This window comes from Pelophylax lessonae (genome assembly GCF_965119305.1).
Source record: "Pelophylax lessonae genome assembly, chromosome: 4".
Classification (NCBI taxonomy): domain Eukaryota; kingdom Metazoa; phylum Chordata; class Amphibia; order Anura; family Ranidae; genus Pelophylax; species Pelophylax lessonae.
This window is the reverse complement of record NC_138771.1, coordinates 141,577,042-141,601,586: the sequence shown is the minus strand read 5'-3', so window position 1 is coordinate 141,601,586 and position 24,545 is coordinate 141,577,042. Positions and strand designations below refer to the sequence as shown.

The window sequence follows — 24,545 nt, the reverse complement described above, 5'->3', positions numbered from 1 at the left end:
CCCCCTTGTGTCTAATGGTCCTGTGGGTCATCTATTCCCCCCCCACCTATACTGGGGTTGTATGGGTGGTCTGGCTACCTCCTTCCTGGGGCTGGGGCAGGGTGATGTACTGGCTTGAAGTTAGCGCCGCCGGCGACCAGGTGATTGGCTCCGGGGTCCATGGGAGCCGCGTGGGGCCGCCATTTTGTTGTTGCTTATTTTCTGTATAGGCTGATGGCCATGTTGGTGTAGCCGCGGCGACCATTTAGCATTAGCCTGGCATTGAATTGAATGGTGGACATTACTGTGGAGCCTTCTGTCGTCCATTTTAGCTGTGGGAGCCCTTCCTTATGCCCTGGTGCTAACTCCTGGGCCTCTTTCCTTCCTGAATGCTGCACGTGGAGTGCTTTGATCCTGGTGTGACGATGACTGCTTGGTGGGGTGGTGAGTCTGGTGGAGTTTCTGCTGCAGGATCAGGGGGGTTCTCTGTGGCTGGTGACCGGTGGTGTTACCAGCACGGTCGAGATGTCCCTTAGCAGTGTTTTGTTGCACTTTTGTGGGGTACCTTTTATTCTTCATGGAGTCTTGAAGTGGCCCAGTCAGAGTGCTGACCTCAACCCGATTGATATGCTGTGGCATGACCTCAAGAAAGCGATTCACACCAGACTTCCCAAGAATATTGCTGAACTGAAACAGTTCTGTAAAGAGGAATGGTCAAGAATTACTCCTGACCGTTGTGCACGTCTGATCTGCAACTACAGGAAACGTTTGGTTGAAGTTATTGCTGCCAAAGGAGGTTCAACCAGTTATTAAATCCAAGGGTTCACATACTTTTTCCACCTGCACTGTGAATGTTTATATGGTGTGTTCAATAAAAACATGACAACATTTCATTCTTTGTGTGTTATTAGTTTAAGCAGACTGTGATTGTCTATTGTTGTGACTTAGATGATGATCAGATCACATTTTATGACCAATTTGTGCAGAAATCCATATCATTCCAAAGGGTTCACATACTCATGTATCTCTATGGGGCATTAGATGTCAGCGGAGACATGTCCGCTGACATCCGATCCATCAAATCTGGACGGATGGAAACCCTATTTTCCATCTGTCCAGTGGATTGGATGAGAACTGATAGATGGTCCGTTCCCATCTGATTCCCCTATAGAGAATAGCGGGATCTGACAGCTGTGTCTCCGCACACAGCACAGAGACAGAGCTGCCATCCGCCTACTCAGCGTGGGATGGGGGGATCGGCGGATCGATCCCCCGCTGAGAAAAACAGAGTCCGCTAGATGGACTACCTGTCTGAAAGGGCCTTACATCTGTGGTTTAGGGGTTAAGAGTCGGAACCACCCACCAAACATCCCCTTACAAGCAAAGTGTGAACAAGACTCAACTCAAGTCAAAATGTTTCCTTCATTTTGATAGGGGAAAGTATTGGATATCACTCAACCACAGGCACAGATGAAAATAGAGTGGGGACAAGGCCTTGTTGTGGCAATATTGAGTTTCCAGCTTTTTTATTTGTTTTTTTTTTTTCCCCACTGTGGAATTGCAATTTCCTTGGCCTGAAATTTTCTGGCAAACCTTAAAATCAACACTTCAATCAGAAGTAAAGTTTTATTTTTTCTGTGACGTGAATTTCTGGATTTACTTATTCTCTTTGTTGTACAAAACTATGATTGTGTTATGTTTGCAATTCCCATATATGCATGCATACTGTATATTTTGTAATTGTCATCCCACCATCTCTCTTGTGTATGTTCTAAAGACCATAAAAGCCATTTGTAAAAGAAAATGGAGTGGAGAATGATTAGACTTCTATGTATTTGCTGTATATGCCTGTTTGAACTCAGTGACCACTGCTGCCCCCTTTACTTGTACAGGCATTAAAGGGACCGGAAGTAAGGGAAATTCTCCACAATGGGGCTAAAGACAGAGAAAAAAGACATGAACAGTGAGCTACGTGATCAGAATGACAAATATAACACAAGCATACAACAGCACAGTTTAAAAAGACTAGTTATGAGATTAGTCAGGTCACTTTCATTTGTGCTTCAAGCTATCTGGCTTGTAGGTAGTTAAAATCTACGGTTAAACAAAACACTGCTGGTCTTTTGGTGTTTTTATACGGAAAGACAAAGTTCTAATTGGTACATATACTACATATTCACAAAATGTAGTTAAACACACAGATTTTGTTTTTCGGGTAGATGGCTGTGCACACAATAAAAATGGTCTGGGACAGAATTTTGGTAACATCCTTATTCTGCACCATTTGGTTTGTTTGTCCTCTGATTTGTATTACCCATTCATTCTGCACATCTGCCCACGTCTGTTAAAGTTGGCTTTTTCTCTTTACCCAGCAAAAAAGAAACATGGTTCAGAAATGGCAACCGCCTTGGAGAAGCTTCTACCTAGTGAATGTCAAGTTGTTGGACTTGCTACACCAGGAATTGTAGGTAATATAAACTCAGAGCAGGTTGTATCTCCTCCTTTTATTGTAGTCATTCAATAACTGAAATTAAATAGTGTGAACCAGGTTGCTTAATACATCACGAAGCACAGCTTTTCTGTTAATGTTCCGATTTCCTAAATGGACTTTACTACATTTAGGAGATGATCCATTTTACACTTTAAGTTGTGAGTGGCATAGCACAGTTATTTGCTTTATCATTTTGTGCATCCCAGACATGTACTGGTCAACTACTGAGTTATACAAGGCATCCTGGAGACATGTCGTCAACTGGTTGCACATGCTAGCATTACACACATTCGTTTTTTTTCATGCAACTAGTCATTTTGATCCCATTGTTTTTATCACTCCGATAGCGGATTCCATTACCGTACTTGATGCAACACAAATGTTAAATCAATCTGCTAATTTATTTCTGTGTACAAAAAAGTAAACAAAATCAATTGTAATCCTTTCACAAAGCTGAGAATTGCTAGATTGGATCAGAGTATTGATAAATGTATGGTCCTAATTTAGATGATAAAATATATGATGTGAAGTCACTACAGTTTTAGGTTCTTACTTTTTTTTTTTTTTTTATCAGTTACTCCCATAGGATCCACAAGTAATAAGCCAGTGGAGATGGAAGATGGAGAGTCTGGCTTTGCACTTCTGTTCCCCAAAATCACTGGAGTTAAAATCCAAAAATTTCAGTTCTTTAAAGACTCCAGGTGTAAAGTGTTTGATGAGAGCAAACTTGAAGAGGCTGGTAAGCTGATCTTGTTTAGTGCAATGTACAAATAAGGGTCTTTGATAAACTTATTGCGATCTTTTTGCGTGTGTGTGTATATGTGTGTGTGTGTGTGTGTGTGTGTGTGTGTATATATATATATATATATATATATATATATATATAAAACTTATTGCTGTCTTTTTGCGTGTGTGTGTGTGTGTGTGTGTGTGTGTGTGTGTGTGTGTGTGTGTATATATATATATATATATATATAATTACCAAAAGCATTGGGATGCCTGCCTTTACAAGCACATGAACTTTAGTGGCATCCAAGTCTTAGTCCGTAGGGTTCAATATTGATTTGGCCCACCCTTTGCAGCTATAATCGCTTCAACTCTTCTGGGAAGGCTGTCCACAAGGTTTAGGAGTGTGTCTATGGAAATGTTTGACCATTCTACCAGAAGTGCATTTGTGAGGTCAAGAAAAAATAGTCCTAATATTAGGACTATCTACAGCACTTGCTAAAACAGTATAAAATTATATGCAATATTCTTACAAATATAAGTGCAAATGTGCAAAATATTGTGCCAATCAATTTATCAAAATTAATCAATTCATAAATGTATCAATAAAAGTCCATCTCCAAAAGTGAAAAATCACAAAAATCATAAGACCAATGTTCAGTGTTTGTTCCTTTTCCTGGGAACTGTGCAGTGCTCACAAAAATTCAATGAGTGACTAATAAAGTGCAGGTACTGGGTGCCTTCTTCCCGTGCAGAAATGTATAAATTGGGTGACTTAGCGAATATAGTGGGCCTCATATACCTTACAGTATTGAGACCAATCTCACTTGTTGGCAAGTCCCCTTTAAGGTCCTCCTGTGCCGATGGTGGTTTTCCTCTTTACCATTCCATGGGGCAGCTCATGATGTTGGATTTGGAGAAAAGATAAAAGGCTCCAAATAGTATAATATTGTTTATAAAGCGGTTTATTCCAATAAAAAGTATACCAGCTACCGATTTAGTTAGATCCCGCAAGAATCCCACTATGGTAGTGTCCATGACAATCAAAAAATACCACGTCTTTCACATGTGCTTAGGGTGAACCTGCTCTCATCTGTGAAAAGCACAGGGCGCCAGTTCTGACGTTCAATGGCAAATGCCAATCGAGCTCCACTGTGCAGGGCAGTGAGCACAGGGCCCACTGAAGGAAGTCGGCCCTCAGACCACCCTCATGAAGTCTGTTTCTGATTGTTTGGTCACACCAGTGGCCTGCTGGAGGTCATTTTGTAGGGCTCTAGCAGTGCTCATCCTGTTCCTCTGTGCACAAAGGAACAGATATCAGTCCTGCTGATGGGTTAAAGACCTCCTAGGGCCCCTTCCAGCTCTCCTTGAGTAACTGCCTGTCTCCTAGAATCTCCTTCATGCTTTTGAGACTGTGCTGGGAGACGCAGCAAACCTTCTGCCAATGGCATGTATTGGTTAGCCAACCTGGAGGAGTTCGACTGCCTGTGCAACCTCTATAGGGTCCAGGTATCGCCTCATGCTGCCAGTAGTGACACTGACCCTAGCCAAATGAAAAACAGTCAGGACAAAATAAGCAGGGAAAACAAATTTCAGTGGCCTCCACCTGTAAAACCATTTCTGTTTTTGGGGTTGTCTCATTGTTGCCCATCTAGTGCACCTGTTGTTAATTTCATTAACACCAAAGCATCTGAAACTGATTAACAACCTCCTCTGCTACTTAACTGACTAGATCAATAACCCAGGAATTTAATTGACTTTGCTATACTTTGATTAAAAAGTGTTTCTTTAATTTTTTTTGAGCTGTGCGCGCGTGTGTGTGTATGTGTATATGTGTGTGTGTGTGTGTGTGTATATGTATGTATGTATGTATGTATGTGTGTATATATATATATATATATATATATATATATATATATATATATATATATATATATATATACACACACACACACACTCATAAAAGTGAGTACATCCCTCACATTTTTCTACATATTTTATTATATCTTTTCATGTGACAACCCTAAAGAAATTACACTTTCCTACAATGTAAAGTAGTGAGTACAGCTTGCATAACAGTGTAAATTTGCTGTCCCCTCAAAATAACTCAACACACAGCCATTAATGTCTACACCGCTGGCAACAAAAGTGAGTACACCCCTATGTGAAAATGTCTAAATTGGGCCCAATTAGACATTTTCCCTCCCCGGTGTCATGTGACTCGTTAGTGTTTCAAGGTCTCAGGTGTGAATGGGGAGCAGGTGTGTTAAATTTGATGTTATCGCTTTCACTCTCATACTGGTCACTGGAAGTTCAACATGACACCTCATGGCAAAGAACTCTCGGAGGATCTGCCAAAACGAATTGTTGCTTTACATAAAAATGGTCTAGGCCAGTGATGGCGAACCTTGGCATCCCAGATGTTTTGGAACTACATTTCCCATGATGCTCATGCACTCTGCAATGTAGTTGAGTTTAATGGGAAATGTAGTTCCAAAACATCTGGGGTGCCAAGGTTCGCCATCACTGGTCTAGGCTATAAGAAGATTGCCAGGACCCTGAAACTGAGCTGTAGCACGGTGGCCAAGACCATACAGCTGTTTAACTAACAGGACAGGTTCCACTCAGAACAGGCCTCTCGCCATGGTCGACCAAAGAAGTTGAGTGCACGTGCTCAGCGTCATATCCAGAGGTTGTCTTTGGAAATAGACATATGAGTGCTGAAAGCATTGCTGCAGAGGTTGAAGGGGTGGGGGTCAGCCTGTCAGTGTTCAGACCATACACCGCACCAAATTGGTTTGCATGGCTGTCGTCCCCCAAGTGGGAAGCCTCTTCTAAAGATGGTGCACCAGAAAGCCCGCAAACAGTTTGCTGAAGACATGCAGCCTAAGGACATGGATTACTGGAACCATGTCCTGTGGTCTGATGGGACCAAGATAAACGTATTTGCCCCAGATGGTGTCCAGCGTGTTGGGCGGCAACCAGGAAAGGAGTACAAAGACAAATGTGTCCTGTTTACAATCAAGCAGGGTGATGGAAATGTCGAGCTACAGTTCATTGAGGAAACCATGAATGTCAACATGTACTGTGACATACTGAAGCCGAGCATGATCCCTCTCCCTTCGGAGACTGGGCCGCAGGGCAGTATTCCAACATAACGACCTCAAACACGCCTCCAAGACGACCACTGCCTTGCTAAAGAAGCTGAGGGTAAAGGTGATGGACTGGCCAAGCACATCTCCAGAACTAAACCCAATTGAGCGTCTGTGGGGCATCGTCAAACGGAAGGTGGAGGAGCTCAAGGTCTCTAACGTCCACCAGCTCTGTGATGTCGTCCGCAGTGGAAGAGGGCTCTAGTGGAAACCTGTGAATCCCTGGTGAACTCCATGCCCAAGAGGATTAAGGCAGTGGTGGAAAATAAAGGTGGCCACACAGAATATTGACACTTTGGGCCAAGTTTGGACATTTTAACTTAGGGGTGTACTCACTCTTGTTGCCAGCGGTTTAGCCATAAATTGCTGTGTGTTGAGTTTTTGTGAGGGGACAGCAAATTTATACTTATACAAGCTGTACACTCACTACTTTACATTGTAACAAAGCGTAATTTCTTCAGTATTGTCACATGAAAAGCTGTAATAAAATATTTACAAAAATGTCAGGGGTGTACTCACTTTTGTGAGATACTGTGTGTGTGTGTATGTATGTATATCTATCCATCCATCCATCCATCCATCTATCTATCTCTATATATCCTTTGCAGTGTGGGTTAAAGTGAATGTAAGGGCCAAAATTGTTGCCCTCCCCACTCCTCTTACCTGTGTTGCATTCCATTTTTGTAAGCGAAATCTGTGTATTTACAATTTTTAAAAAAAAAAAAAAAACGTTTTTTGTGTAGTTATCCAGAAGCTGCGATTCCCTCTGTTTCAGGGAGTCCTTGACAGCAGTGCTGGATTCACAGAGCAATGACGTCCTCTGCTAGCTTCCATTGCACAATTGTTGTCGGTGCTCCCTCTCATCTGCTCCAGCAGCTGATTAAGGTGGTTGTAAACTCTGTTACACCACTTGTACCTACAGGCAAGCATAGAAAAAGGACAGTTTAGAAGATATGCCGATGATATCATTGGCGCATGCGCTCTGAAGGTTCGGCTTACAGTGCTTGGCCTTCAGAGCCCATGTCGGAAATGGCCACCACTCACACTTCTCCCACAAGTTCTCCAGGGGCCCCCATACACAGCAGGGCCCCCAGGACACTCATCGGTGCCCCTTTATCACCTGGGCAGGATCGTCCGCTTGTAGTGGACCCTCTGCACACAGGAGGAAAGAAAAGCTGAACAGAGCAAAATGTCCTGTGACCAGAAGCTGCAGTCCCACCCAAGATCACATGTCAGCAGATCTCCAATTCAGGTCTGAATGTGATGCAAGAAATGGTCCGTTGGAGAACTAATCGCCACTCACAGCCTAAAGATGAGTGCAGCTCACTGGAGATGGTGTGAATGAGCCCCCAGTGTATTGACCTTCCCAGGAAGCAGTGCTGACATCACCTGACTCCGTATTACAAGAGAGGTAGAGGAGCAGACAGGCTGATTAAAGTATCTGGTATTAACCTATTCAACTTAAGCGCATTTGCCTTACCATGAGAATGGGAGGCATTTTTTTCTGGTGAGTTACCATCTGATGGGAGTGGGTACACAAAATGGTGGTGGAGTTTGCAGTGATTCTATTCATCGAGGTGTCACTGGATTCACTATTTTCTGGATTTTTTTAACTTTTTTGGACTTTACACCTATCTAACACTAGATAAATTTATTTTTTAATACAGACTTAACTGTAAAATCCATGTTTTGAAGTACATCACGGGACACCGAGCCATAACTCATAACATATGGGTTATATAGCCACCTTTAGGTGAAGGACATTGGCAACCAATCAGAATTAATGCCTCCCTATATAACCCCTCCCACACCGGAAGTACCTCAGTTTTGTAGCAACCAATAAAGACCCCATAAAAGAGGGGAGGGACCTCTGTGTCCCGTGATGTACTTCAAGAAATGGATTTTACAGGTAAGTCTGTATTAAAAAATCCCTTTTTCTTTTCGTACATCACAGGACACAGAGCCATAAATCATAACGTATGGGATGTCCCAAAGCAATGCATCTGAGGGGACAGGGATACCAAAAAATACCACCATCTGACCCCAAAAAATGTATTGCACCGCTGCCTGCCGAACACCGCAGCCAAATGCAGATTCCTCCTGGGTCCCAACATCCACTTGATAGAAACGAGTGAACGCATGCATCGACGACCAGGTCGCGGTCTTGCAAATCTGAGCCATAGAGGCTTGATGGCGATGTGCCCAAGAGGCCTGTGGTAGAATGTGCCTTTACAGGAAAAGGTGGAACTTTCCCTACTAAATCATACGCCTGGGTAATAACCTGGTGAATCCAAAAAGAAATCCTAGATTTAGATGCTGCCAACCCCTTTCTGGGGCCTTCTGGCAGCACAAACAAGCTCTCGATCTTACGAATCCGAGCTGTTTCCTGTAAGTAAAACTTAAGTGCACGCATTACATCAAGAGAATGCAATAACTTTTCCTCCTCTGAGTGAGGATCTGGAAAAAAGGAAGGTAGTATAATGTCCTGATTCAAATGAAAGGTGGACACCACCTTGGGCAAAAAACCTGGGTGTGGATGTAAAATCACCCTATCTTGATGAAATATCAAGAATGGCTCTTTAAGAAAGAGCTGCTAGTTCCGATACCCTTCTAGCTGAAGTTATCGCAATAAAACAAAAAAAACACTTTTCTGGTCAAAAGAACCAAGGAAACTTGACCCAGAGGCTCAAAAGGCCGTTTTTGCAAAACTGGCAACACCAAATTTAAGTCCTAAGGACATAATGGTTACTTCACAGGTGGAAGCAAATGTAACATTCCCCGGACGAAGGTCTGCACCAACGAATGGGAAGTGATTGGTTCCTGGAAGAAAACCGATAAGGCTGAAATATGCCCTGTGCTCATATCTACTCCTGCTTAAAGGAAAGCTAGAATTTGCCGCCCAATGATATAATTGCGGGGATGCCATTTCCTGGCTTTACACCGGGCAATGTAGGATTTCCAGACCCTGTAATAAATGTTTATAGAGACAGGTTTTCTAGTGTTTATCAGTTATGAACTACAGATCCAGATACACCCTGCTCCTTCAAGATTAAGGCTACAATAGCCAAGCCGTCCAATTTATAGACTATACAGCAGGGTGGAATATCGGACCTTGAGAGAGTAGGTCCAGACGCAGTGGAAGGGCCCAAGGCCTCGTCACTGCCAATCTCTGGATTTGTGCAAACCAAACCCTTCTCGGCCATGCCGGAGCTACCAGAATCACTGGTTTCCCTTCTAGCTGGATTCTGCGCAACAGACGCGGTATCGGCTGCATCGGAGGAAAGGCATATATCAGGGAATACTCCTCCCCCAGGAGTCACCAAAGAATCCACTCTGACTGCGAGTGGATCCCTGGTCCTGGACATACATTTCTTCAACTTGTTGTTGAACCTGGATGCCAACAGATCTATGTCTGGTACCCCCCAGCATAGGCAGATTGATTGAAAAATCTCGGGGTGTAAGGACCATTCTCCCGGAAACATCTGTTGACTACTCAAAAAGTCTGCCTGCCAGTTCTCTATTCCCAGAATAAAAACTGCTGTCAGGCATGGCACAAACTTCTCTATCCAAGACAGGATGAAGTCCACCTCTTTCTGGGCTGACCGACTCTTTGTGCCTCCTTGATGGTTGATCTAAACCACAGCGATGGCATTGTCGGATTGTACCCTGACAGGGTGACTCCGAAGCCTGGATGTCCAGAATTTCAAAGCCCAACTGACTGCTCGGATTTCCAAAATGTTGATGGGGAGACTTAATTGAGGAACTGTGTAACATGACAGATCCACTGACTGTCCTACAGGAATCAGACACAGGTTTTCATGTCATCTGGTCCTGAGAGACTTCCATCCCTCTGCCTACCACCATATGAGCTGAAAACTACTTCCATGGTAATGATCGTAGGAGGAATCAGGATCATCTTGTAAAGCTTAAACAGGTCTGTTTGCTATATGGCAATTCAGACCCACTGGATCCGGTGAGAGCCCACTTTTACTGTTCACTTGGTGTTGGGATTCTTTTTCATCACATTTGGATTTGTTTATATATAGCAACAAGATGGATCACCTATTTGGGACTTTTATTTAATCTGTAGTGACTAATTTCCAAGTCACTGAAAGAAAGAATTTCCCTTTCTCCAGATTTCTGGTCAACAACCACCAATTTAGACTCCGACGTACTCTTGGTACCAGAGACATGGATCGGTCCAGAGACTGAAGCTTTCTGGTCCAGGCAGACAGAATGTTGTTCTGTAAGGGTCTGGCATGGAATTGGGCATAGGGAATAGCCTCGAATGTGGCCACCATCTTCCCCAATAACCTCATGCAAAGTCGTATAGAAGGATATCTCAGCCTTACTACGGACCGAACCTGATCCTTCAGGTATGTGACCTTTCTTGCTGGCAAGAATATCTTTGCCTGTGCTATGTCCACAAGAAGACCTAGCTATTCCAGATGCTGGACCGGCTGTAATGCTGACTTTACCAAGTTCAGTATCCAACCCAGACCTTCTAAGAACTGTACTGTCTGATGGACATTTTTTCCTTAGAGCCGAAGCCGATCAATCTTTTAGTAATAGATCGTCCAGATATCCTATTGTAGCAGGTTTTCTAGGCCTTGAGCCTGCCATTGTTACCGGTAACACTCTCAGCCCTTTTGAGCTGTGAACAAAAAAGGACCAGTCCGTTATCTTTAATTTATTTGTTTTATTGTATTTAGGGGATAGGATAAGGGAATGAGTGGGATACTCCTTTGGCTCAACTAGGTACAATTTTGGGACTCTTCTAGAACAATGCCTGAGCGCGATGTCTTGACGCCAGCCGACGCTAGCCAACGCTTCCTGACGCTTGAATATACTGTATCACTGAAAACTGTGCTGGAACCTTGACTTTAATTCAGAAGATCCAGGACTGTAGAATACTTGACTTCTGACATTGCTTTGCTCAAAAGTCACTGAACAGCTCCCTCCAGCCCTGTACTAGCTTGAGGTAGCTTTGTAAATTCCTGTGCTGCTGCAACTCTCAACCTGTAAACTCCACACTGTACACTGCCTCTTCAGGGCCCAAACTGCAGGCACCCCCTTTAACACTTTCACACCTCAACCTAGGTACCTAGGTACCCCCTCTAACACTTCAGGGTCCTCCGACCGGGCACCCCCGCTAGCTGACTCTTGGATCCTTGAACCTTCTCCGGAGTGGTCCCCTCTGACACTAGTTAGACCCCCAGGGGCAATCCACAGTACTCACAACCTTTGTAGACTTTCCTGGAACTGGACCCCTCTCTCTCTCTCCGCTGGTTCTCAGCACACCGGATCCCCTTCAGCTCAACTCAGCACCCTCTGGATTCTCGGGCAGCACCCAGAGACATCCGTTTCCTCTGACAGGAGGAGAGACAGCCGTACTCTCCCTCCCGGTGCTCTGCTTCCCGCCAAAGATGGTAAGGTATGCACTTCCCTCAAACGTATACCCACACCCAGGATCCTCTGTGGCAGAATCTGCCTTCTGGGGTAGTTACAAGCCTGAATGTGTCCCTGATTGGGTTTCCTCCACTGCCCTTTGAGAAACCTCTCACAGAGCCAGTGGGGTGACTCCCCCCTCAGCAGACACACCTGAAAGCCATGACACCCTGACCAAAAAAATCATGGCCCTGCTGTTAGGCAGACAAAACCCACTATGCATTTACCTTGCATCTACCTGTAGGGTGCTACACTGTTATAGATCCCTCGGGACCTTAGAACAGCCAATACTGGAGCTAGGATCTTTGTGAAAACTCTTGGGAGGTGTGGCTAACCCAAAGGGCAGGGCCACAAACTGAAAATAATGGTTCTCTATTGCAAAGCGTAGGAACCTTTTGATGAGCCTGGAATATAGGCACGTGAAGCTATGCATCCTTGATGTCTATGGATGCAAGAAATTCCTCTCCCTGCAGGGAGGCTACGACTGAACAAATAGTCTCCATCCAGAAAGTACAACGTTTAGAAACTGGTTTAAAGATTTGAGATCGAATAGGTCTCACATCCCCGTTTGGTTTGGGGACTACGAACAGGTTTGATTAAAAACCCTTGAACTTTTTGTCCTCCAGAGCCTCTAATATCACTTTTTGAGCCTTCAGCTTGTCCAATGCCAAAAAGGGAGACCTTCTTTTTAGGGGATCTGTCGGTAAACTTGACCTAAACCGGGGATACAGGAACACCCGAAATTCCAGTTTGTACCCCTGTGAAATGGTGGATATAACCCAGGTGTCTTGGATCGATTCCACCCAAACCTTTGAGAACTACTGCAGCCTTCTCCCCACCAATGTGAGTGGGGGCGCCTCTTCACAGAGAGGGCTTAGTAGAAGACTTGGCTGATTTCTAGGTCCAGGGCTTTTTCTGACCCTGCCCTGAAGGCTTAGTTCCGGATCCAGATGGTTGAGGCCGTCGCCACTGTCTGGAAGTAGAAGCACTGGTATTATGAGTGCTAGGGATTTTGCAAGAAGGACGCTTGCTCTTCCTTTTTACGGGAAGCAACGTACTCTTCCCCCCTCCCCCGAGATCTTTTGGATATACTTATTCAGATCATCACCAAAAAGGCGTTCCCCCTGAAAAGAGAAGCCGGGCCAGTAATTTTTTACATGGTAATTCCGAAGACCAATTTTTTAACCAAAGGATTCTGCGCATATGCACGGATATCAGAGCAAATCGTGACATTTGCCTTATGGAGTCCATAAGAGCATTCACTGCAAAACAAAGTGCGAGGTAGATCTGACAGATCTTCCACAGACTCTCCTTGAGAAGGAACTGTTTTGGCCACTCGCTTCATACGGTCTTTCAAAGACTGACAAACTCCTAGGGCTGCTACTGCTGGTTGTATCGCAGAACCTGCAACCACAAAGGAGGCTTTCAATAAGGATTCCAACTTATTTGCTGGATCTTTAAAAACCTGGGCATTATCCACAGGACAGGTTAAACTCCTCGTTAACCGCAGAAATAGAAGCATCCACAGAGGGTATATTCCATCTCTTAGTAAACTTTTTCTCCATAGGATAAAACAATGAAAATCTTTTGGGAGGAAAATCCCATCAGGATGGTCCCAAACTTTATACATTTCTTGCTCCAAGAGCGGATGTATGGGAAACATCTGAGGACTATGAGTGGGGCGCAATGAGCGTAGAGAGGAAAAAGAGACTTCAGCTTACTTTACGGGAGGAAATTTCAGTAAGAGCCTGATTAAACAATCTCTGGGTCTGAGAGGTAAGAGACTCCTCTGACCCTGACTCCCCAGAAGTGGAAACCTCAGCTTGACCTTCCATAGGGTTACCATCAGCTACTTCCACATCCTCTGCCCAATCCTGAACTCAGGGGGTGGCTCAGGTGAGGGAGATCTATCACGTTTCTTCCCTTGAAATGCTGCAATGATACCAGCAATCCTACCCTCAAGGCTGGCCAATGCCACAGCCAAATCGTCCTTAGTGGCATAGGTTGCGGCAGAAGTACTAGGAGTAGCTACTATGCCTGACAACCATAATGGCTCAGATTGGCAAAATGCCTCTGGCTCTTCAGGAGGAGTAGACACAGTGGAAACACGGCTAGGACCTTCAAGGCCTGACTGTGGCATCACGGTGCTTTTTCCAACTGTGCCCCCCAGCTCCCCCTGCCTTTTTTTCGGCAGACATTGCTTTAAAGCAAGACAACTTGAGGTACTATCTTAAAGTGTTCTTAAGGCTAGTGCCAAGCTTATACAGCCTAATGCACACAGCACTGATTATCCCCAGATACAGGACCTGTTTGTGCCAGTAAAATATACCCACAGTGACTCACGCAACCCAGCTGCCGCTGCTCCGTGTCCCTTTCAGCCTGTGACAGAGGCTTGTGTGTTGGAGACAGTTCCTTGCAAAACGCACCCATTTATGCATGTGTGTCGTGGCACGTGGCATCCACGTGCACGCTAATTGCGTTGGAACATGCCCTCCATGCGGCGTACACCTGTACTTAAAGGTGAAGATTTTTTCTTGGCCGGTTAAACGGCTTCTTTAGACATCAAGAACTTTCTTGTGACACGTCACATTATCATCATTATTATTTTTTACACTAATATATTATTATCACTTTATACCTTTTTTAATTTACTATTATTTTATGGTTATTCACAAGGTCTTTAATACATATTCTTTTCATTTATACTTCATATACACATATATTCTCTTTTTATATATATGATAAACGTATCACATACACTGAATATGTTTTTATTATTGATGTTTTTCTATTTTTCTTTACTTGAGCACCTACCACTACGGATATTCATTTTGATTGACATCTATATATGTAAAATGTTTTTTTGCACAAGTGTTTTGAAGTTTGGATTTGTTGGGATCACTCTGTCTGTGCAATCTAGCTATAGATTCCCAACAGCTGACCAAGGGGAGGAACAACTAGTTTGATGACTCCAATTGTTGCCAGCTGTATGTATGGGGTGTATATATGGCCGATGCACATCCAGAGTGAACTTGGTGATGAATAAGCGACACATCCAGTCGTGAAACGCGTCCACCGATTGTCCTGCACTCACAGTGTGTATCTGTATTTGCCAATTCGATTGATGTGGAATAAAGACACTCCTTTTTGAAACTTATCGGAAGTGCGGTCATTCCTTTTGTTGTATGATGCCAGTAAAATATACCCACAGTGACTCACGCAACCCAGCTGCCGCTGCTCCGTGTCCCTTTCAGCCTGTGACAGAGGCTTGTGTGTTGGAGACAGTTCCTTGCAAAACGCACCCATTTATGCATGTGTGTCGTGGCACGTGGCATCCACGTGCACGCTAATTGCGTTGGAACATGCCCTCCATGCGGCGTACACCTGTACTTAAAGGTGAAGATTTCCTGCGCGCGAATAGGCCTATGCCATAGACACACGATTAAGGCAGAGACGAACATGCGGACACTTATGCGCCTGGGCAAACACAACAAACAAATGGGGAGAGATCAGCTTAGGCTGAATCTTGTTTGTCACAGCTGATACTATTGAGGTGATCAGCTCAGGGTACAACACAATGTGAAACCATAGACAAAGAAATTATGATTTAAATCAAGCTTTACAACAATCCCATAACAGCCTCAACAAAGTGTAACTTGTAAGCATAACATCCATAGTCTAGTGGACGGATACATATGGCACATGGTCTCTGTTATCTTTTGAAAGGAACAGTGCATAAAATATTTCCAATTTGCAATTATGCCAGCAATTTTTACCTTTTTAAGGTTTGCTGAATAAGTAAATATTTTAAAATGGACTCGCCAGTCCTGCCGCAGGATTCTGTTTTGAAACCGGAATCCAATCTTCACCCATCACGGCGAGCTTTGTCTTGGTGACCTTCAAGGACTGGGTCCCCTATATAAAAGTGGCCTGGCCTTGGATCTGTAGAAAACAGATCCCAGGGTCCAACGTCTAAAAAGGACAGCATTACAGGCAAAACTTTGTATCTGCTTCACGAGGCTCAGGTACCATCTTTTTAGTCCATTGACTGTTTAGGATGGATCTAATCGCTTAACCTCTTAGATTCAATGATCTTTGATCAGGGTAAATAGCATAATCTTCTGTCTTCTTATGAAGAATAAACAAAGAAAAATGTTTAGATATTTTCCACTGTGACTATCACCTTTTAGACACACTGGTGAAAAAATGGAGGTACTTCCTGTGTGGGAGGGGTTATATAGGGGGTCATCAATTCTGATTGGTGGCTATATAACACATACTTTATGATTTATGGCTCTTTGTCCTGTGATGTACGAAAATAAATATTATTTATAGGACAATCCTCCCTTGTTCACTAATTGTGTATTTGTCATGTCCACATGATTGGTTTCACAATTTTATTTTATTTTGAGTTTTAAATTTTAAGTAGCAGCATTTTTAGTTATTGTAATTTCCTTTATATTTGAGCGCAGGGGATTACCATTTAATTATATATTTTCTGAATATAAGAAAAAATAGAAAATAAAATAGTGGTAGTTCCAATTTTTTTATGTTACAAGATTTTAGGGCAACGGTTTAGGAAATGCAAAATTTTCAGTAAAAAATACACAAAATGTTTGTTTAGGACACACAAACACATTAAATTACCCAATTTTAATTAAAATATAACCAATGAGCTTAACTAGATACCCAATATGTCAAATCTTAAAATTGCGTGTGCCCCTAAAATGGCAACAAACTTCAGTACCCCTGTATTTTCCATAGACTACGCTTTAAAGCCCCTACATCAGTTTGGAGTTACCCAGGAGCTCTGGTGCTAGAATTACTGCTCTCAGCCTGGCAAGTGCAATGATATATAACGTGTAGCACAATTGACGTTTTCTTGCGTAGGTGCCCCCCCCGACGTGTGCATTTACATCCATATCTGCTTGTATGTGGGGGTCCTCAAAAGTTGTTTTTTTTAAGGGGGGGGGGGGGAGTGGAATTATGTGCTTGGGTGTAACTTCCATCACATAGGGGACAAAAATCTATCTTATGTTATGTTATGTTTTTTTTTTTTTTTTTTGTGGCAGTTGGCTTGTCGGATATACACACTCCAAGCGCAGCTGCTGCAGTTTTTGTGAGTGTATGTAAAACTGCCCACTGTCGGGTCCATACCATGTACGGATGTGGCAGTAAAATGGTTTAGGCTGCTTGCAGCACTATAATTTATTACTGAGCTCATGAGTTTTTTAATTGTGGTTTACAGGTCTTAAAAATAATCCAGACCTGCGTGTGGCTCTGATCTTTGGATACAACACATGGAAACCTGGAGCAACTCGCTTCTTACATCAAGTCTTAAACCCACTAAATGAGAAAAGTATTATCATTGCTGGGGGCCAGGTTGAGTACCTTTCCTCATTTTCCTCACAGACGTAAGTACACCTTGTTGAATTTTCATTTGTAAGTTAACTTTTTTTTTTTTTTGCAGGTAATAGTATAATTTCTTATGTCATCTTCCAGGACGGCTACAGGAGAGGGAGGCTCCTCCCACTTAGCACAGGAAACACATGATCCACATTATTTAAAGCATGCACCATAACACATCCTCGGTACTTGTGTTTCCTCTGGCCAGGCAGGAGCACTGAACATGCTGTTAGTTTTTTCCTGCAAGGCCTTCGGGCTAGGTTTCAGGGACCGCCCGGCTGCAGCATCCTGAGAATGCTGGCAGTAGAGGGTTCTATTTAATGCCGTCTAAAGAGTAAATAGCTCTGGGGACTTCCTCCACATTTTTAGGAGCTTAGTCCACAGAACACCTACAAGGGTGATAGGGGTTCTGTCAGTAGAAGGGGGAGATTTGGGGGGGGGGGGGGGGGCGGCTCCTGCTGTTTTCCATGGTGGGAATGTGTTTCGGAGAGCCAGGATACTGAAGAAAGGAAAGACACTGCTCCAGGTGTATAGTGTGTGGTGATTGCCAGGAGATAGGATATCCCATAGAGTGCTGGCCCCGGCCCGCCTCCGTGGGAAACTTGTAGGAAAAGAAATAGCCGCACATCCAGGGATTCCAATAGGTTTCAAATACCTTTATTTCCAAAAAGTTGCAAGTGATGACACCAAAGACACCAGCATGAAGTCTCGTAGACGCGTTTCACACATACATCTTGTGCTTAATTAATGATTAATACCTCTGATTGATGCAACTTTGCTTACTTCTGGAAGAGAGACCCCCAGAGAAAAAAAAATTGGACGCTTTTCCTTCTCAGAATAATGCAGTGGCATACTGTATATTGTGGGCGCCTTCACAGAGTCTGTAAAATTTACAGCCAGATCTACGGCTCTACTTAATGAATCCAGAATGGCAGTTTGGCTAAAGTCATGGAACAGGGACATGACCGCCTCAAAATCTAAGTTGTGCGCTCTTCCATTTTCAGGAGCGCTTCTGTTATGGAAGAAGTTGGAGTCAGTCCTAGGCAGAACTGCAGACAAAAAGAAGGGGTTCCCTATTCCAAAGAAATGGCTAACTAAAAATAATTTTTGTCCTTTCAGGCGTCCACTGAATAAAGATTCTAGCAAATAAAGTCAGAAGAATGGATGGCAGTACAGCAAAGGGCGCGTGAGGAAAGCGGTTTTCTCTTCAATCCCAACCAGTCCAAAGAAAAATCTCAGTGACTCAGGCCTGTCTAGTGGGATGAAGACTGGGGTCCTTCCTCGCACAGTGGCAAGCCATTACCAACAACAATTGTATCCTGGATCTTATTGCCTCAGGGTACAGGATAGACTTTGTCGGCAGACCCACAGACTCTTTGTCACAACCTTTCCAAAAGACGAGACAAAATCTTCAGCAATGACCACTGTTCTACAAGACATGTTGCATCAGAGAGCAGAGAGTGATAAGCTTAAGCCCCTGAGTCAAGCAAACAGTGGATTCTTCTCTCACATATTTTTGAGAAAAAAAAACCTTCAGGAAAATCAATTCAACTAATTTGTGAGATACAAGAAGTTAAAGATGGAATCTCTCCACTGCAAAGGAACTTCTAACACCAGGGACATTCATGGTCTCTCTGGACTTGAGAGATTCCTACCTCCACTTTCCAAACCCCCAAGAGTTCAAAAGGTTCTTCAGATTCACGGTGAAGGGTCCAGGGAAGAAGTTGTTTTCCCAATGCAATGGGCTCCCTTTCGGCTTAGCTTCGGCACCCCGAATCTTCACCACGGTTCTGGCAGAGGCCTTACAGGGTTTGAGAGCTGCAGTTGTACAAATTGTTCCTTACCTCGATGACCACCTGCTTTTTGCAGGAAGTGAAACAGAATCTAAACCTAACGATCAACCATCTTCTGAACCTGGGATGGTTGATAAACTTGGAAAAATCCCACCTCCAGCCATCCCAGCCATTCTTAGGCTATTTAAACGAATCATCAAAGATCACAGAAGAGAAGGTTCAGATTCTGACTTTAGCAATTCCTGAACTTTGCCTGAATTCTCAATTATCAATAAAATATCTAAAATGAGAGTATTTAGCCTGATGCCTGCAGCCATCCCAGGAGTCCTTTGGGCCCAGTTTCACATGCAACCCCTATAAAGCCTTATGCTGTTTGGAACGGCCAGACAGACTCCCTAACAAAGTTGGTTCCAGTAAAGCAGTCAGTCAGGTGGTGGCTTAATTTAGAAAATCTGTCAAAGGGCTGTGTCTGGTCTCAGCCAAACCCAGTTGCATTTCCACAGATGCAAGCTCAAGGCGGTGGGGAGCCCACATGCAGTGTCAATGGGCTCAAGAAGCATGGCCTCTCCAATTGACCATGTACTCGTCCAATGCAAGAGAACTGAGGGCAGTTCTAGAAGCCCTGGTCATGTTCCGTGCCTCATTAAAAGGAAAGTACATACAAGTTTTCCCAGACAATATAACTACAGTTTGTTACATAAATAAACAAGCCTAATGGAGATCGTAGCTGACTTTTTGGCATGGGCAGAAGGGAACCTAACATTCACTATCAGCGGTGCATATGAAAGGAGAAATGAACAGCTTGGCAGACTGTCTGAGCAGGAGGAAGATCATTCAGACAGAACGGGCCCTGAATCAGACGGTTTTTAAACCAATCTTTCAAAAATGGGGAATTCCAGTAGACCTGTTTGCTACCAGGGGGAAACGGAAAGCTGGAAAGGTTCTATTCCCTACAGAGAGACTCTCTGTCTGGGTTTGAATGCCTCTCAGTCCTGGGGAGAAGACATTGTTTACGCATTCTCTCCGTTCTCTCTAATTCGGAAGGTAATCAGGAAGATCAATTACTCGGTGGCGGCAAATGTTATTCTAATCGCTCCCTACTGGCCCAGGAGGGCATGGTTCAGTTGGCTGCTCAAAATGAGTGTAGCAGACCCTTAGACATGCCTTACACCCCAGACCTCATCCATCAAGGCAGAGTGACAAACCCGGCAGTGGACTAGTTTCCACTGATGGCATGGCTTCTGAGGGTGAGCAACTCAAGCGTAAAGGGCTACCTCAGAAAGTGATAGAAACCATCCTCAGGAGCAGGAAATCTTCCACTAATATTATATTCAACAAAGGGTGGAAGCGGTTCTGCAGTTGGCGTAAAGAGAACGGTAGGATGTCCGATCCTGTTCAACGGTTTTGAACTTTCTACAAGAGAGGGCAGATTTTAGCCTGGCCCCCAACAATTGGAGTTCACATAGCAGTCCTTTCTAATTTTCTGGAACTACGTCTGGCAGAAGACCCTCTAAAAAGGAGAGGTTTTTAACGCCCCCCCCCTCCAGTGCTTCTACCGGTATAGCCGTGAACGTTGAAGCAAGAGAAACAATTCTAGCCCAAAACCTCCACTGTAACTCTCTAAACTGGTAACTTTTAAACGTCGCCTATAGAGCGTACCGAAGTTTGGCGTCATTCCACGAGTGTGCGCAATTTTAAAGCGTGACATGTTAGGTATCTATTTACGCGGCGTAACATCATCTTTCACATTATATAAAAAAATTGGGCTAACTTTAGTGTTTTGTTTTTTTTTTTTAAAAAAACACATTTGAAAAATTTCTGCGCAAATACCGTGTGACATAAAAAGTTGCAATGACCGCCATTTTATTCCCTAGGGTCTCTGCTAAAAAAATATATATAATGTTTGGGGGTTCCAAGTAATTTTCTAGCAAAAAAATTACGATTTTTACATGTAGGCCAGAAATTGCCCGGTATGGAAGTGGTTAAGCATTACCACTTGGACCTGCTCTCCATTCAAGAACAGGCCTTCAGAAGGAAGTTGTTGCAAGCTGTGGTCCCATCCTAATCAGGTAGTTTTTGGTCCTCTCTCTCATAGCTGTCCTGGAAGATGACTTGGGAAAACAGAGTTGATACCTGATAACTCACTTTCCAGGAATCTTCTAGGACAGCACTACTTCCCGCCCTTGGGCGTCTTTTAAAACGTAAGAATATTATAGGATGAATACCTTTTTTATATATTTACCTTGCCTTTGGTGATTTAGTAGGACTGTGGGTATGATGTGGTGCATGCTTTAAATAATGTGGATCATGCATTTCATGTGCTAGATGGGAGGAGCCTCTCTGTCACGCAGGCATCCTGAAAAGTGAGGTAATAACTGGGGGTTTTTTTGTTTTTGTTTTTTTGCCTTACCCCAATTGCAGGGATGTCATTCTATACTTTTTTCAGCATAGCAGAAAAATGTTGACCGTTGATCGCCATTGATCTGAATCTCTTTTATGTTCAGGTGTAATTTCTGATGCGCAGAGTAGTATCCAAGGGGTGCCATTCAAGAGCAATCTCTACACTAATATATGAACTAATTTTACCAATCTCTTATTCATTATTTTGTCATTAGCTACCTTTTTCTAGTATTATTATTTAGAATTATGCTAACCTTTTGCGCAGTGCTTTACTAAATAAAGGGAGACAATGCAGTTATATACAATTCAAGACAAGGAGATTACAAAAGGTAATAACTGTGAGGAATGTGAAGAAAAAAATTAAATCCCAGTTGTTGGGTAGAAGCGGAATAGGCTTGCCTGAAGAGATAAAAAGTATAAATGTTATTCTATTGTTTGTCCTATTTAAAATTACACTAGAATTTTGACTCTGGTACAGAGCAATGCAAAGTTATTGCAAATAAAATAGAGGCTTTTTTTTTTCTTTTTCAATTTTCTGAGGGAGTTTTAATGACACACTAAACAAATGGACAAAAGAAATAAAAATTAGGGGAAAAGGTTTCAATCTTTATGGTTAGAAAAAAATGAAAACATTAAAATGAATCCACAGGAAAATAATAATAACTAAAAGGAGAAAGGGCAGTGGGAGTTAGAGTAAACTAATGTTGATCAGATTTGATTTAAAATGTTTTATTATTTTTTTAAAAACTCCATCATTAATTATCAGATGAATAAAGAAGTACATACAAAAAAAATGTGTAATGGTTCTTTTTTTTAATATGATAAAAAATAATAACATTTATTTCAGAGGAAAAAAAATGTTACATTTGTATCCCCTTTTTACTGAACAAAGTTTATAAACACTGTCAGATGATAGTTTTTGACAACTGCAATAGGGAGAGCAGCAGCATGGCAGGAGGACAGGGCAAGTTACACACATCTTGAGTATTCTGGTGGCATTTTTAAACATGTGTAGCACGCCCAGTGTTGACAATAAAAGTCAGATCATTGGGGGTTGATTTACTAAATTTGGAGAGTGCAAAATCTGGTACAGCTCTGCATAGAAACCAATCCGCTTCCAGGTACTTTTATTTTGTCTAAACTTAACTGAAAAAAGCTGAAGTTAGAAGCTGATTGGCTGTCATTGATAGCTGTATCCGAGTATGCACTTTTTCAGTTTTAGTTAATCAACCTCACTGAGTTTCCAGCATAGCTAGAGAACTGATTACAGTGTGTTCTGCTTAGTGTGGTCAGTTTGTTTTGGAAAGAAGAGGGGCTGGAAGGAACACCGGGTATTTAACACAAAGGAAGCAATACAAAGAGAATAGGCAACATTTTCATACAAGGTACAGCAGGCACATATCATGAATATGAAATTCTGGGCTACGTTCATTTTAATAGATTTTCGCATCCAATTCTCCCTTTATTTTGGTTTCATGCTTCCAGACTTATTTTCTTGTAAGATGTATAGTAAGCAAATTAACTTAAAAATTAATGTTTACTTAAATATAACTAAACTGGAAAAATTGTCAACTCTACATTTTAGAAATACTCAGGGATCAGACTGTATTGGTGTTGTTGGCCTGGCACTGAGTGGACAGCAAATCCAAGGAGCCACAGTTCTACTGGACCAAGATGTCTATGATGAAAAGACTGTAGACTCTGCCATGCAGCGCCTGAAAGCAGCCAATATACCCACAGAGAACAGTGTGGGGTTTATGTTTGCATGTGTTGGCCGAGGAGAGCAGCTCTACAAGAAGAAAAATGTTGAAGCAGACTCTTTTCGGAAGCACTTTCCCAATGTGCCTTTGCTTGGTTTCTTCGGCAATGGCGAGATTGGCTGTGACCGGGTAGTGAGCGGAAGTTTTACACTGAGAGAATGTAACGGTGAAAAGGACAATCTTTTACATGGATACACAACAGTGATGACACTGATTCACTTTGGATCATCAAAATAGTGTCCACTGTTCCCAACAGAAGTAGCAGATGGATTTTGAAATTCTGTTACCAAACTTATACAACAGGGTTCTCTACATTACTGCCAGCAATGTGGGCTAATGTTTGCCAGTCACTTCATGGGCTACTGCCTCAAATTAAGAAATTGTTCCTTTGTCGGGTCTAAAAAATCTTCCTTCAGTGGCTTTAATAAATGTGATGCCTTTATTGCTTTAATAGAATTAAGCTGTCATCCTATTTCTCAGTGTGTTTTTGACTATATGTACAGTATATTAGATAGCTAAATTGCTACGCTAATAAGTATATATATATATATATATATATATATATATATATATCGGTATAAGTAATGATTGGAGAGAGAGGGAAATAAGGTAAAGAGCACCCAAATCCAAAAAAATAAGCCATCTTTTTTGTGAGACATTCAAAACCGATGATTTAGAATACGCTTCCCAATGTTTTGGGATTAAGTTGATCCTCCAGTTTTCTTCTGCAGAGAATGTAGCACAGTAACTTTTAGAGTCAAATTAAATAGCTTGTAGCATTTCCCATTGGATAAATCATTAAATGTACAGTAAAACCTTGGAATGAGAGTAACTTGGTTTAAGAGCGTTGTGCAAGACGAGCAGAATTTTTTTTTAGAAATGTTGACATGATAAACAAGCGATGTCTTTATATGCAAGTAGAATCATGTCACAACTGAGTATAAAAGAGAAGAGGAGTGCCTCAAAGTGTAGCAAAATAGTTACATTTACATTTGTCGCAGTCCTGCTAAAGATCGCTGCCATTACTGTAAAAAAAATAAATAAAAGGTCCAAAAATCTATACCCTAGTTTTTTAAACACTATAACTTTTGCGCAAACCAATTAAAATACGATTTTTGGGATTTTTTTTTTTAACCAAAAATATGTAGTGGAATACAAATTGGCCTAAACTGATAAAAAAAAAACTATTTCTAAAAATATTTTTGTATTGGGAATGTTTTATAGCAGAAAGTAAAAAATATGGCTTTTTTTTTTTTTTTTCAAAATTGACGCTCTTTTTTTGTTTATAGCGCAAAATCTAAAAACGGCAGAGGTGATCAAATACCACCAACAGAAAGCTATATTTGTGGAGAAAAAAGGAACAATTGTATTTGGGTACAGCATTGCACGA

The 24,545-nt window shown here is 42.4% G+C and overlaps 1 protein-coding gene across 1 annotated transcript in view; it reads left to right on the top strand.

Annotated features, from left to right (window-relative positions):
- Positions 1-23,652, top strand: part of FBXO22 (F-box protein 22) — a gene marked incomplete at its 5' end in the record, with an annotated part of 42,469 nt that extends 18,817 nt beyond the window's left edge. The window contains 4 exons of the mRNA XM_082256189.1: positions 2,352-2,447; positions 3,045-3,209; positions 17,045-17,210; positions 22,981-23,652. Of these exons, the coding sequence (XP_082112315.1) occupies positions 2,352-2,447; positions 3,045-3,209; positions 17,045-17,210; positions 22,981-23,392 (839 nt within the window). The 3' untranslated portion in view covers positions 23,393-23,652. The remainder of the gene's footprint in view (positions 1-2,351; positions 2,448-3,044; positions 3,210-17,044; positions 17,211-22,980) is intronic.
- Between the last annotated feature and the right edge of the window lie 893 nt (positions 23,653-24,545).